The sequence below is a fragment of the Microchirus variegatus genome (genome assembly GCF_963457635.1).
Source record: "Microchirus variegatus genome assembly, chromosome: 18".
NCBI classification, from domain to species: domain Eukaryota; kingdom Metazoa; phylum Chordata; class Actinopteri; order Pleuronectiformes; family Soleidae; genus Microchirus; species Microchirus variegatus.
Window position 1 is genome coordinate 18,050,188 of NC_139819.1, and position 15,577 is coordinate 18,065,764.

The following is a 15,577-nucleotide window of genomic DNA, read 5'->3' on the forward strand; positions in this document are numbered from 1 at the left end:
TCTCTGTGTGCGTGTCCCCACTCGAACATGAGACATTCAATAACTGCGGGATAGACGGAGGCTCTGGGCGGCTGGAAAGCCCTGTCTTTTATTTTCTCTGCCTTTCTGCTGGACGTCTCTGCGTTGGTGCTGGAGGTCTTGCCGTACGTGGAGCTGTTGTCACTCTCACAGGCCACGGATCGGCTCTCGTTGCTGGGAGGAGACCCTAAAGAGACTCTCTGCTAGTACTATTTAGCTGGCTATGATGCGTCGCTGCTGCAGGTGTATTTTCCACACGGCAGGCCACTGTACAGCGAGGCGGGTCCTCGATTAATTGTTCACCCGGACTGATCTGGAGAGTGACTCGGAGATACACCACACCTTTCAAGGTAATGTGTTGTCAGCTAGCTAACGTCATTCACGGGGCCGACGAACGCAGTGCCGCTCCAAGCTAACGGTTAGCCAGCTAGTTAGCTAGCAGCCATTTATTTGCATGCATGACCGCGTAGCCAACCTCACGTTAAACAAGTGGCTACTTGGCCAGCTAACTGATATTATCTTCATTTGAGATTAGCACAAACGGCAACTTTTTTAACGTTAAATTGAAATGAATCTTTTTAATTAGCGTTTACCTAGCTTGTCCAACATGCAATCACTGTGCTGTCAATACTAACGCAAAGTAACACTGAGTTAATGCTACAGGTAATGATAACCAAAACTGAACAACACACAACATCAAGTAAAACACTGTTAAGTAATCCTGTGTGCTAGTATGCTAGTCCATTTGTTTTTCCCATCATCTTTATCCCATTAATACATTACATTCCCACTCAAAACAAACAAAAGGTGCGTTGAGAGAGATTTAAACACAAGTATGTTTGCATTAAAGCAGACACTCTTTAACAAATGACTAAATGTTATTCCAAAGGATTGGAAGAGGCAGGATATAGAAATATGTAATGTGTACAGGCTACAAGGAAGTTACTAGGTTAAGAAGATTCAGTGCCTGACAGGTCTGACTGCTAAAACAATCTTGTGTTGTAGTTGTTGGGAAATGCTTTTACTGCAATTGCACAGTCTGAGATTGTTTATCAGCATAGGGTTGTAAATAGTTTTTCCTTTATCAACATTGACCTTTGAATGCAGTCAGAATGTGCTTTATGTATGTGGTTTTGATTAAAGCACCGTAGTAAACTCACAGTCAAATAAACGTTGTTATAGTTATAGATTACAGGACGTGACATGCTTCTTTCAACATACAGAACATAATGTGTCTGACAGTTTTGATACTGCAAAGACATTTCACCCTGTCAACAATACACACAATGACTCAGTGATTGTGATTATGGCTGCCAGGATGCTACTTTGGTACTTATGCCTTAATTACTAGATTCAAGCCCCAATAGATGGTTCAGCAAGATAACAATAATAAGATGGTTCAGAGCACAACTCAAAACAATACTTTTCTCAATAATTAAACACTGGGGAATATTTTTTTCAAAAGAAAATTATTTAATGCAGCATCAATCTTCATTTAAGATCTTGGAACAAGCATTACAAAATGGCACACTGAATACTGAGTTGCTGTTATTTGACTGTGGCTCTTGTGCTCAGAATATGTGTAACATCATGTTTATTTCTGTTCTTTCAAGGATGGATGTTGATTTTTGTGCTGGTGGGGACAGTACCAGGAGAAAAATGGATCTGGCTGGGCTTGCAGAAGGCACAATGGATGTTACACCATTGGAGATGTATGACTCTTCCAGAGCAAAAATAGCTGCCAACCTTCGGTGGCTGTTTGCCAAAGCTTATGGCATTGGTAAGTTATGTGAATTCACATTAAAGCGATACCACTGTTATTTATCATTTTATTTTTATAGATTGTATATTTATTTTGAAATGCTGTTTGCATGTCTTAAAGTAATGGATGAATTCCTCAAAATATAATAAAAATAAATATAAAATTAGCAGCAATTTTTTCTTCTCATTTTCTCATAGTTATCTCACAAATTCAGATGTTTTTGTTGGAGGAGTGTTTTTACTTTTCTCAACGTATGGATCACCAGACTGTCTTGAAACTTTCAAAACAGAAATATTAGTAGACCTGTCCCATTTTATTATTTATTTTATGTGGAATGCAAAGAGGTATTAGGCTTTATTTGTTCTATCACAGCATGCTGATCTGCACTGCCAGTCTCTGGCACCCCATGTTAAGATTGTATCACTGGGCCTTATGGATAGAATTTGCTGTTGTGGTTGGAGCTAAGTCAGGTAGTGCAATAATTGTATGGATAAGTTGTATGTGTAATTCAGGACAGTGTTTTGTCGATGTTGAGCAGCTTTAAAATTCCAGCACTGTGACCACTTATATTTTGACATCAGGGGCATGTCCACATCCACTCTGATCTGATCTCGGCTACAGTGGTCATGATCACATGAAAATTAGTTGACACGATTAATTGTGTCATTGTCCAGCTTTTTCCTTATTATAGGTTTCTTTGCAGTGTAGAAAGTTGTTGCTGGTGTTGGAGTAGCATTATTTGCATCGAACGGATGTGTATGCAGAGCATTTGTAGTCAAATGAGCGCTTTGTCTCCTAAACTGTCTGTGACTAAATAGTGGTCAGCGGTACAAAATGTGTCCATGGTAGGGCTGTAGCGATACACTAATCTCACGATACGATACACAATATTCAGCTCACAATACAATATATATCAAGATATTCAGCGATTATTCAACGATTCGGTATAATTCGATACTCTTACATCATTTTCTGAACGATTTAAAGGGGACAAAGTGATTTTGGTGACATCTTGCGAGTGTTCCATTTACTTGGATTGAATTAATTGAACTGAAAACTAAAAACATCAATTACACAATATATGTCTCTGACTGGACAGAGTCTACAGCTGGACAAAATGAATTAAATATGTGATTAATGTGATGAGAAAATTAGTTCCCTTTATTGAGACAGTGCAAACTTCAGCTTACAAGCCTGAATAGTAAACAAAGTTCAGTATTGCAATTAACAATGGAGAGTTTAAAAAGTGCATCAAGTGGCCTGTTCTGAACAGTTGCTTTTTTAGCTTGACATTGAACACATGAAGCAGCCAGTCTAGCCACCAGGTAAGTAAACATAGTACCATGGCTTTCCCCAAACAGTCAATAAGGACAACTTTTAAACATTTAACTTTAAATTAGTCCTCGGCCATGAACGGCGTTAACGCATGACTCGTTTCCATGACAGAAATACACGCGTTACGTCATGTTTATGTGACTCCCGATTGTTAAAATGAGTCTCTAAAGTAACGCTAAAGTTTAAAAACAGAGGCACACATACGCAGTACACAGGTATGTATGGAGTAAGACAACTGTCAAAAAGACCTATCCATAATTCTAAACATTCGTATTCGTAATGATAAACATTTGTATGTAAATAAAAAAGTTGTACACAAAATTCTGTTCTCATACACATGAGTCTGAGAAATTGTTCGGTTAGGATTGTTTTTATGTGAGTATGAATCTAAAAGCTGTGAGTGCAAAGTCTTGTGAGTACAACTCTAATTTCTACGACTACGAAATGTTCTCTGTGAAGACTAATTCAATTTACGGGTACGAGTTGAAAAGTGTTAAAATGACGTCACATAGGTCACAGGCAGGTCACAGACGAAAGTAATCGAACGCCGATTGCACCAAAGCCGGCTGACAAGTGCAACTATGGACACCGCGAGGAAAGCATCGCAGCTAAGTCAATAACACATCCAATATTTGTTTATTTTTATTAAGTTATTTATTTCATGAAATTGTACTGTTTTAAATGGGGCCGTACCTATGTTCCCTGGGTCCTATGTTTCCTGCTTTGTGTGTGACCAGGGAACATCGAACCCTTTTTTCTGTGAACAAACCGGGGAAACTCTCTCTCTGCTGACAGATGTGCAACTGACAGTGACAGTTTTCCTCTCGTCTTTGAACAATCTGATTATATAAATGTTGAATCGAAATGTTTATTATTATTAGTATTATTATTATGATGATGATGATGATTATTATTATTATAATTAAATACTATTAATAATCGATATTAATACAAATATTATTCATGTTTTCTAATTTTTACCTGTAACCGCCATGTTCGTTTGTGGACGACCAGAGAATTCACAGATTTGCGCCGACATTATTTGTCTTGCTGCGCTCTTAACGTCTGTCTGGCTACTTCACACACCAACACACGGCGCAGAAATTATTTTCCAGATTGGTAAAAATAATGTGGAAGAGGTGTAGCTACATGTAGGGGAAACATATCAACAATATATTTTTCAGTTTTTAGGAGCAAACTAGTGACTAGACCAAGGGTCAGCAACCTTTACTTTCCCCCAATTAATCTGGAGCTGCAAAACCTATTTGACCCTTAAAATGAAGATAACACAGTGTATTAGGGGTGTGACGATACACTTAGCTCACGAGACGAGACGAGACACGATATTGGGTTCACGAGAACGAGACGAGACGAGATTTTAAGAAAATTACAATGACAATATATATGACTGGACCAACAGATTTATTTAAACAAGTTGCACATGCATTTTGAAATGTATAACTCTTTACATGCATGATGTAAGCAGGGTTTCCCCCCAGAAAACCGGCTAAGCCCGGTGGTATCTCTCGGGGCCCACTGACGTTTATTAACAATACTTAAACACCAACTATAGAGTCTTGCAAAAAGACACTCTTGAAATTAAATAAATAATATAAATTTTTTTCACTTAAGTTAAATATTAATTAATAATCGGCCAGTGAATCTTAAAACAAACCATGCAATGGTTACATTTAAAAGTAAAATAAAGCAACATAAACATAAAAGTGGTAGTGCCCCCTCATCTGCCTCATCTGGTGCAGACAAACTGCCCTTTTATTTCTGCGCACCGCCCCTGCGCTGTTCTCTTCTCCCTCTCCTGCGCCGTTCCTCGCTCTGCGCTCCTCCAAGCGGTCTCTTCCAAAGCAGACTGGATAATTTCTCTACGTGTTTTATCCCCACATAAGAATAATGATCTTTATGACGAGGATGGAGTACAGTCACGATAAAGTGCAGGTGATCTGAGTGAAACGTGACAGACTCTGAAGAGCAGAGCGCCCTTTTCATCGTTTTCACTCCGTGGTCTTTGTGAAAGAAGATGCTTTAAAGCTGTAATTAAGGGAATAACAGATGCATCAGATGAGCTGATGTCTTAAGTTAACTGCTCAAAGAGAGAGAACGTTCTCTGCTGTGAAATGAATGTCGCGGGGAGTTCATAATCTGTGCCGCACGCAGCCAAGTTTCACTTTTGCGCAGAGACTTTCCAGCGTTTAACAGGTGCGTGTTTCTACCGCCGAATTATCGCTGCATCCCTAAATATAACATCTTTATTGACAAGAATGATGTAACTGTAATAATGCCGGACTTGATAGTGTGACTTGGGTTTCAATCGGCACATGGACAAGCGTGCGCTGCGCTGATTACATGCGCTCTTGTTCCCCGAGGTGTATAAAAAATCTATTTTAAATAAATAAACAAGCAACGCTGGCGACCCGCCAGGCTTATAATACACTGGGGGAAACCCTGATGTAAGGATGAGCTTTTAATAAACGTCTTCTTCCACAAATTGAAACAAAAATTCTTCTTTTCCTTCTCCTTCTTTAGGTCACAAATCTCGCGGGACAGTTTTTACCGCGACGAGAAATATCGTCAAGTTTAATCTCGCGAGATCTCGTGGCACGAGATCTCGTCACACCCCTACAGTGTATAGTTTTATATATAGTTATACTATATTCAGAGGTATTTGAATCTATCCAAAAGTTTATTTCTAGTATGTTTGACAGAAGTTTTTTTAATACAAAAGGGGGTCATACAAGATACTAATTACATTTTTGTTTCCAAGGTTTTTTTTGTCATCCACTGTAAGCAAACTATAGTTTGTTGCATTTATGAAATTATAGAACAAAATGAAAACTGTTGACATTTTATTGTTGTTTCAAAAAAGGCATGCCTGACATCTGTTCAATTTAACATGAGACAGGAGTCCCAAACACTTTTATTGAAAACTTTCCCATGAAAGTCATCTGAAGTTCCAATAAGCGAGTAGCCTCTGGTCCCTGTAAACAACAAAATGCAGGTTTGATGCATTAAATGACACTGTTAACATAGTCATTTATGAACATACAGTACTCTATCAATTCCATATAGGCTGGACAGTCATCCAAAATAATGTTGTATTTTTAGCTATATAATATGTATGCCAATCATTAGCATGCAAGTTAATACAACAAATATCAATGATTATATAATTTATTATTCAGGGTTCGTACACTTTTTAGCAATAGTTTTCCATGACTTTTCAATGACTTTTCCATAACCTTTCATTGACTTTCCAAGACTGAAAATCGGTGCCATCCCAGTCTTACATGAATGTCCATTTGTTTTGACTGCAAAACTTTGTCCGTGGTCTGCATCTTACAGTAGCCAAAGTTTAAAGCTCTCCTTAAAAAGCCACTCTGTTGTAACTTTCTTTCATACTTATTGATTTTAATTATTATTTGAGTAATGCTTAAAAGTAATGGTTAAAAGAGAGGAAGTGGTTGTATTCTGTAAGGGCTTTTTTGTTCTTCACGTTTAGGCTCACGCCTGCAGTATACACTTGCAGCCACTGTGTGGCATCGTTTGCATGTGAATTGTCGTTCCATTTTTTTTTTTTTTACGTCCGAGGAAGAACGCCACCGGAAGTGTGTTGCCTTGTGTTTTTAGCTTCTCTGTTAGCTTTTGTGTTAGCCGGCGAAACCCACACGCCAGGACTGAATGATCGTCTCCGTACGCCTTATTTGCAGAGACGCAGTTAAATCATATCACACTCGTTGAAACTACACTTTCCTGGCATTTTGTCGTTGAATAGATCTCAAAATCCATGTGAGGACTGGAGGGTCGCTAAGCACGGTGATCTGCTTGTTTCCGCTTGACACTTCTGTGTCAATTTAAATTTTAATCGCACATTACATCATTTTATTTAGGTTTTACGCATCCAAAATATTGTCCATGCAATATTTCCATGACTTTTCCAAAACTTTACAGGACCTAGAAAATGCATTTACAATTTCCAAAACTTTTCCAGGTTTTTCATGACCGTACGAACCCTGATTATGATTATTATTATTATTATTATTATTATTATTATTATTATTATTATTATTATCATTATTACTACAGTCTGGACCCATGCAAACCACACTTGTGCGCCTGATCTCAAGCAAATGACTGCAGGCAAATAATAATTCTTATAGGGCTTTATTGAGTGTTATCAATGTTTGTGTCATCAATTGTTAACCTTGATTCAACCGCTTCAGAGTAATAGTGCTGGTTAAATAAACGACCCAGCTCTCGTCTCTGCAGCACCGCAACACAAATGCGCCCCGTAACCTCTTGTTTATGACAGATAAGACTACACAAATATACACATGGTGATGTTTATGCTTCGTTTTGTTCGTATTTTGCAGTGCTAATTAACTAGCACTTAAACCAACTTCTAATGCTAGTAATGCAATCACTAACTGAGTGTCACCGGCATGTCGTTAGCTTGCAAGCTAACGCAGTATGTCTGTACATCCTTAAACTGTATATTATTTAAAACAGTACAATTTCATGAAATAAATAAATAACTTAATAAAAATAAACAAATATTGGATGTGTCATTGACTTTACCTGCGATGCTTTCCTCGCGGTGTCCATAGTTGCACTCGTCAGCCGGTTTTGGAGCATGCAAATTTGGTGCAATCGGCGTTCGATTACTTTCCTCTGTGACCTGCCTGTGACCTATGTGACATCATTTCAACACTTTTCGACTCGTACCCGTAAACTTCAATTCGTCTTCACAGAGAAGATTTCGTAGTCGTAGAAATTAGAGTTGTACTCACAAGACTTTGCACTCACAGCTTTTAGATTCATACTCACATAAAAATAATCCTAACCCGAACAATTTCTCAGACTCATGTGTATGAGAGCAGAATTGTGGGTACAACTTTTTTATTTACATACAAATGTTTATCATTACGAATACGAATGTTTAGAATTGTGGATACGTCTTTTTGACAGTTGTCTTACTCCATAGGTATGCTGGTTATTTGTAGCGCTGCTCTTTTCCTTTGATAAACAGACCGCTCCAGTTTGACTGTAGGCTAACGGAGCTAACTGCTAAACAGTGGCTGGACTCCGGTGACACGGCATGAAAAACTGTTACTTTCTTCTTTTTAAACCCAAAGTGCTCCCACACATCTGCTTTTAAGCACGAAAGTGTTGGACTTATGTTCGCCGCTATTCTCTTAAATCTCCTCGCTCTCACTGAGTAAACAGGAAGAGGGAGACGTCGGCGTGTGAAGATGGGTCACTTGCTATAAATGCTCTACAGCACCACTAGCGGCTGGCTGACCAAATTGCTCTTCCTGCAAGGACGTGCCAGGCGGAACACAGGGATTTGAATGGGACTTAATGTATCGATACTCGCGCCTGAAAATCGATACTTTCTGGGAAAATAAAAAATCGATATATATCGCAGAATCTATAAAATCGCCCAGCCCTAGTCCATGGTATTTTTTTTATACCGGCCAACTGCGATAATGTGTGTCGACTTCCTTGAGGTCAAGACTAAAAGTTGCAAGGTTTCATGGCTGAGGGTAGCGTGTGTGGGGATTGAACACACCTAACATCTCCAGAGTTTCCCAGTAATTGATCGATGTCTGGCGACAGAGTCAAAACTGACGGTCACAAATTGATTCTGTCTTTTTTTGGCTGACGATACCGTCACTACAGTAGACCACACTACAGTGTTATATAGTAGTATTATATTATATAGTATGGTAGGACCATACATATTTTCAACAGAGTTGTAGTTATTGAATACAGTTTGACTTGAAATTGCCATTAATTATGTTATTATGCATTTGTATGCCATACTATTTGCAATATAACCACTACAAAATGGTCAAGATTTTCCCTGTTGATTATCTAACCAGAGAAAAACAAATTAAGACAAACCTTTATCTCTCTGGCCACGATTAAATCTCTTGACCAAAGGTACCGTATGTAGTGCCTAGCCGAGAGATGGAAATGCCCACATTTTATGCCCAAGTCTGTGAGCAAGAGGAGAAAAGAATGTACTCGTGTACATACCTACGAATATATTGCAATATCCTTGTACCTCACCACAAATATAGATATTCAAACGGTTCTAACCTATGGTTTTTGTATTTAGACGGAATATTTGAATGTCATTTTGAAGCAGTTTTGACAGACCGTTACCCCAAGATGTTTTGAAATTATACTGAGTTTTAAGCCATGTTGCCCATCCCTGATGCTAAAATAAATAGAAATATTAATCAGTAATGCCAACATAAATTGTTCTAAAAGGTTCTGTCTTGAACATTGAAACAAGTTTTGTTTCCTCCTCTTCATATGGCCTTTAAAAGTGTGAAAATGAATTATTAAGTAGTTAATATGAAAGGATGTGTAATGTTTTGTGAGAGTGTTACTATAATTGTATTTCTTTAATTCTTAACTCATGAATTTTATTCTTAATCTTTACTCGGGTATGGCAATCAGAGTCTTGGCTGTCAGGCAGGTTTTTAATCAACGATACTTAGAAATGTTGGCTGTTAACTGTTGGATGTGCTACAGGGTGTCTTATTATTATGATTATTATTAAAGCAGTTAAACATAATATTCCGTCTTGCATATCTGTTGCAGCAGCGCAATCTCAGATAAAATCATCCCTCATTATTTCAAGGCCAGTTCAAGCTTTCCTTTGTGTTTTTGTGGTCTCTATAGTAGTTCGAGTGGTTGCCTGTGTAGTAAGAGGTCAAAGTTCAAACTAGGGCTGAACGATATATCGTTATCGTATCGATATCGAGATATGAACATTCAAGATATTAATATCGAAAAAGCGACGATATAAACAATATAGATTTTTCCCCGCGCTCGCCATGCATGTACACCTCCGGCAGTCGAAATAAACATCTTTTTTACGATTGTCCTTGAATGCACCACTACGGCCAGCCAATCACAAACCTTATTTCATGCTTGCTGTGGATCGACAGCTGAAGCAAACCAATGACAAACATAGGAGGGCGGGAAAACGACATACAGTGGGAAAATCAAGAAAAAAGAAAGAAAAGTGACATGAGTGCGGAAGATGAGGCCGTTGCCGATTTTGTGCCAAAACATAAATCATCGATCATTTCGCCACAACCACGGACCTGTGGTCAAGCCAGACAACCGAACCTTACATCAGTTTAATGATCCATTTTATTACAACAAACTCCGAACTCAAGAGCCGCTGTCTGCAGACGTCCTTCTTCCCCGGGGAGCATACAGGTGATAATATAGCGCAGGAGACAACGGTTTAGCAGACTGGGACTTGAAGGAGGATCAATAGGTTTGCGCGATGACTGATAACGCATAGAACATTAAAGCGGAGCTGCCAGGGATTAAAACTAACTTTTTCACCACCGTCCCGGAAACGTCCCGAAAAACATTTTGAACCGTCCCGAATTGTCCCGAAAATCTTTTTTTACATTTTGAGTTGTTACTTACTGGTAATATAATAAAAACACAATACATTATGTTGATAATAAATAATACATTTATTTCCAGACTAGATTTGTTGTGTTGTAGATGACAACCAATACACTCAGTCACAGAACTGTGGTCTGCCGGACCTAATGCCACTACTCCACCATTTAGTGACTGCATTTAGTGGGTTGTAGTCGTCATGAGAAGGGCCATGCATTGAGATTTGCATGAGGCTGTTTAGGGCTGTCAAAATTACTCAAAAATGACTTTTGAAAAAACACAAATATTCGAATATCTGTATTTGTGCATGATATCAATGACGTGCATCTGGTGTGCGCTGCATCCGCTGCATCTGGGGGCTTTAAATCAGCCAGACTGTCAGGTGATGACAGCATGACGTCAATAACAGGACGAACTAATACAACCAGACATAACTACTTGTAGATGTAGTTTATTTAAGTTTAAACATATTTCACAACATATTACCTACACAACAATAAGTAAATTAACTAATAACCAAGAGCGCAGATCTCTCTCTCTCTCTCTCTCTCTCCCTCCCTCCCTCCCTCCCTCTCTCTCTCTCTCTCTCTCTCTGCGCACACTGGTTTAGAGACTTTCCAGCGTTTAACAGGTGATGTTCCACAGTGTACTTGCTCTGTTTCGACCGCCGAATTATCGGTGCATCCTTATATAACATCTTTATTGACAAGAACAATGTAACCGTAATAATGACGCACTTGATAATGTGACTTGGGTTTCAATCGGCACCTGGACATGCTTGCGCTGCGCTGATTACATGGGGGCGCATGCGCTCTTGTTCCCCGGTATAGAAAAAGCCGTGGTGTATAAAACAATCTATTTTAAATAAATAAACAAGCAACGCTAAGCCTGGCGGGGGCTTCATTCAGTGATTGAAACAAACATGTCAACATTAATGAAATGTTTAAATGCAGTGCGGGCGCGCAAAGCAGACGGCAGCGCTGCTGCTCTAGCGGCGCACAGTGAGAGAGGAGCAGTTTCTGCGTCTCACTGAACAACACAAACATGAGCGCGCAGCCATTTACCTTTTCACATAAGTATTTCACACCGATCACGAACCCGTTCTGGTTTACAGAAAGTGTTGAAAACTTTAACAGAAAAATTTAGTCAGTCAAAATTCTACAATATTGATCGTCCCGATGACGATTAATGACGTCCCCGGGACGACGGGACGGTGTTAATTTTAATCCCTGGGAGCTGCAGTAAAAAAATGTGATGATGATGAAAAGTTATTTTTTATTTATTCTTTGGTAACTTTATGTTAATGTTGATGACTTGCAGTGAGTTCTCATCAATAAAACTGCACTTTCCATGTGGAAAGTTTCCACAGTCTTTTGTATAATGTTTTTATTTTTCAGAAAAATGCTTGGTTTTCACCGAACCTGTAGTCATATCGTATCGTATCGTATCGAGATATCTGGCATGAATATCGAGATATGAAATTTTGTCCATATCGTTCAGCCCTAGTTCATACCCTGACTGAAAAAGAGATTACCGCCCCTTTGAGGGGAGAGTAGAAATGCATGCTGCTTTATGTTATGGAAATTAGAGATGAGCATCAGCTGCATGCTCCTTCATGAAGGGCCCGATGCCAACAATTACCTTCCATTTGCACCATGGACCATTACGTTTTCCCAATGTTAAGTCCCCTGGAAGTTTCACTGCAGATACATCTCTTGTATCACAGATGAATAGAAGTAGAGATGATTCTCAGTGACAATAGAACGTAAACAGTTGTCCCAAAGCTTTAGTGGCTCATAGGGAGGCAACTCTTTCTCAGGATCAGCCGCAATCATCTTCCTCTTTTGGAGCTGAATATATGTGACCCGACACGGACCAAGCGGGAACAAGTCGGCCGATCGCAAAACGAGAAAAACAGGAAAACGTTTTTTTTTTCAAAATTAGGGATTTCCGTTTTTTTCAAAATTACACAAGTTGAAGTTTTGAAGAAGCCACTACATGCTTCAAATCACAGTATTGTGGGTCTTAAAACCATAAACTTTGTGTTTGAATTAAGGTTGTTTTATCGCTGTGAATCGCTCCTAGTTTGGGTGTGGTGATCACATTCCAGAGCTTTTGTTGTTTTTTCAGCCAATCAGCTGACGATCACGGAGAATACACATGGCTAATTAATATGCAGAGAGAGAGGGAGGGGGAGAGAGAGTGTGTCGAAAGTCCAGCGCTTATGTGTGCAGTGTGTGTGTGTATGTGTGCAGTGCGAAATTAAAGTGTGGTCATCATCAAAGCATTCATCATCAAAGCTTTGTTTGACAAAGGAAGGCAAAGAGAACAGGACAATAAGTCAGCTGTGGCTGAGCAGCTTCTTCACAAGGACAGAGAAAGTACAGAGACGGCTGGTATGTGGACTGTTAGCATTTTAAGCTAGCGATCTTTATGCTAACGTGTTAGCAGACTTCATCGTCACAAAAACAACAAACAGATGATTATTCCGCGGCTGAAAGAGAGCAGGACAGACACAGTAGTTGTCTGAGATGATGACATGACGCCAGCACCGCGCTATCTCTTATCGAATTGGACATTTGGAGGCGAACAGACTTAAAACTGCGACGAAAAGGAAGCACGCCTGGACCTCTTATCTGATCGGAGGCACTGAAGTCTGCCGGAATACCTTTCAGTTTCTTATGGGGTGAGTTTACATTAACGTTGTTAATCTATGTTATGTAAGTGTTCATTCAAAGTCACATACAGACGCACATAGGGACGCTGTCTTTTAATAATCCACTGTGCGTTTCATAACGCCGTTTGGCTACATTGTTATTAGCTGTGCTTGCTTAGCTCGCTAGCTCGGTACTGTATTATTACAATGAGAATGATGCGCACATCGAAACTTTTGTTCGGTCAGATGAGCGTATTATAAGCCGTAAGAGGAGCATGTCACGGCCCTCTTTGAGATTTTGTACACCCGCAGGTTCAGTTTGATGATTCAAATGCTTTGAGACGAAACTCCTGTGTTCGAAACATAACATTGCATTGAATGATGTGTGAATGCCACACCTTTGCATGCATGAATCACACATGTGATTAACAGACATGTGATTAACACAATGTGTGATGAACGTGTTAATTACACGTGCGATTCATGCACATAAAGGTGTGGCATTCACACATAATTCAAGCAATACTACTGATCAATCTATACTGATTCAGTGATTAAATGCCTGTTAACATGAACCATGATCTGAAACAAGTATTTTTTTATTTTTTTTCAGAATCCTGGGCATAAGAATTGGCATGTGAAGTTGCTGCCAACCCATGTGTCCAAGGCCTCAGTTGTTGTCTATACATGAGGTCGGCTAAGGCTCTTGGTATGTGTATAAATTGATTCTATACAATAGCCAAATGCTTATATAGACTGCTATATGTAATGTGTAAAATTTGATTTTTTTGGAAAAGTAAAATAATTATTTTCATTGTGGTCCTGGCCCCACCTGGACTGACCATGGACAGGCAGACGTATCTTTTGGTAAAAATCAGGCCTTTCTGTTCTGATGAGGCAAAAGACTTCACATGCCCAGCACCAAAGGTTACAGCACAGAAGAGTAAGCAGAAGAGGGTGCATTTGTGATGTCATCATTTAGTCCACATATCAACTGTGATGGACAGAGTGGGTACAGCCACATTGTGGGGGAGGAACTGGTATTGAAGATGATAATATAGTCCATGGTCTGGAAAATATTGAACTCTCCTTCACACACTTAGATATATTTTATTTGATATTTGAAGTATGTATCTATCTTTCACCTTTCTTGTTTCTCATTTTTATTCAAGTGCTTTTTGTAACAGAAGAATTTCCCTCTGGGGATCAATAAAGTAAATTCTGATTCTTATCAGTCCACTGAAGTACTTACAGCAAATAACACTACATTGACATGAACTACATACATTCCTTTTTTTTTTTTCAAACTGCTACACTGTTACTGTCCTGTGGGCTAATAGACATCAGATGTCACTGACAGCTAGACTGGGTGGGGGGTTGTGGCCATGTTAATGTGATGCAAATGAGCAGCTACTCCTCAAGAAGGTCGAAATCTTTCAGGCTGAATTTCTCCCTAAAGCAGTTTGAGGAGTGTCTACATTCAAATGGCCACATCTTCTTCAAAAATGATCAGATGGACATGTGTATGACATTGTTGGAAAGCTTAGAAATCACGCTTTCGGAATCTGTAAATAATTCCAAATACACATATTAGGCCTGTTTGGTTTTCACTCCATGAGTCATATGGTGCCTGTTAACAATGCTAATGCTATACCATTGTTTACTTTGCTCGTATAAACAGTCCTGATGACGTAGTTCCATTGTAAACAACTGCAGCAAATCTCATGATGTGGGTGTAGTTGAGAGTCATATGCATCAAGTGTGAACTCGATATCATCTATCTATAAGGCAAGTTGTGTCTGTGTGTCTGTGTCAGGCGTATCTCGCTGACCGTTAATCAGATTGCCCTGAAATTTTGGATATGGGTTGAGAATGGCCCGATGGTATGCATCCTTGATTTTTAATTTTAATTTTCACTGATTTATCACGCAGGCAGCGGCTCATTTCACGCAGTTCAAAGCAGAATATGGTTTTATATTGAAACGACAAAGTCGGTGTCCATTCACCAATACTCAAGCACATATTTATTTAGCATTAGCATGCTACTATTTTGAGGCTAACTTAATGAACCTGTTTCCAAAGGTAAGCTAGCGAGGCTATGATAAGCATTAACGTAGGGCTAACATAATATAAACACTGTGTAACCTCATTAGGCACAACTCAAATTTTTTACATTTTTGATAATAAGCATTAGCGCAGCTAGCTGTTTGGCTGACATTTGCAACAGCATTTACGTTCCTTATCATGCATTACCGTAACTGAAAAATCTTCTTCAGCTCACACTATAGCAGGGGTGAGCAACCTTTACAATCAAAAGAGCTATTTTTGACCCCTCCCCCCTAAATACAATTTAC

At 39.1% G+C, this 15,577-nt stretch overlaps 1 protein-coding gene across 1 annotated transcript in view; it reads left to right on the forward strand.

Moving 5' to 3' along the window:
- Nucleotides 1-216: 216 nt before the first annotated feature.
- The window catches only part of camsap1b (calmodulin regulated spectrin-associated protein 1b), a 43,605-nt gene continuing 28,244 nt past the window's right edge, over nt 217-15,577 (forward strand). The window contains exons 1-2 of the mRNA XM_083905493.1: nt 217-368; nt 1,632-1,798. Coding sequence (XP_083761619.1) covers nt 1,633-1,798 — 166 coding nt within the window. The 5' untranslated portion in view covers nt 217-368; nt 1,632. The remainder of the gene's footprint in view (nt 369-1,631; nt 1,799-15,577) is intronic.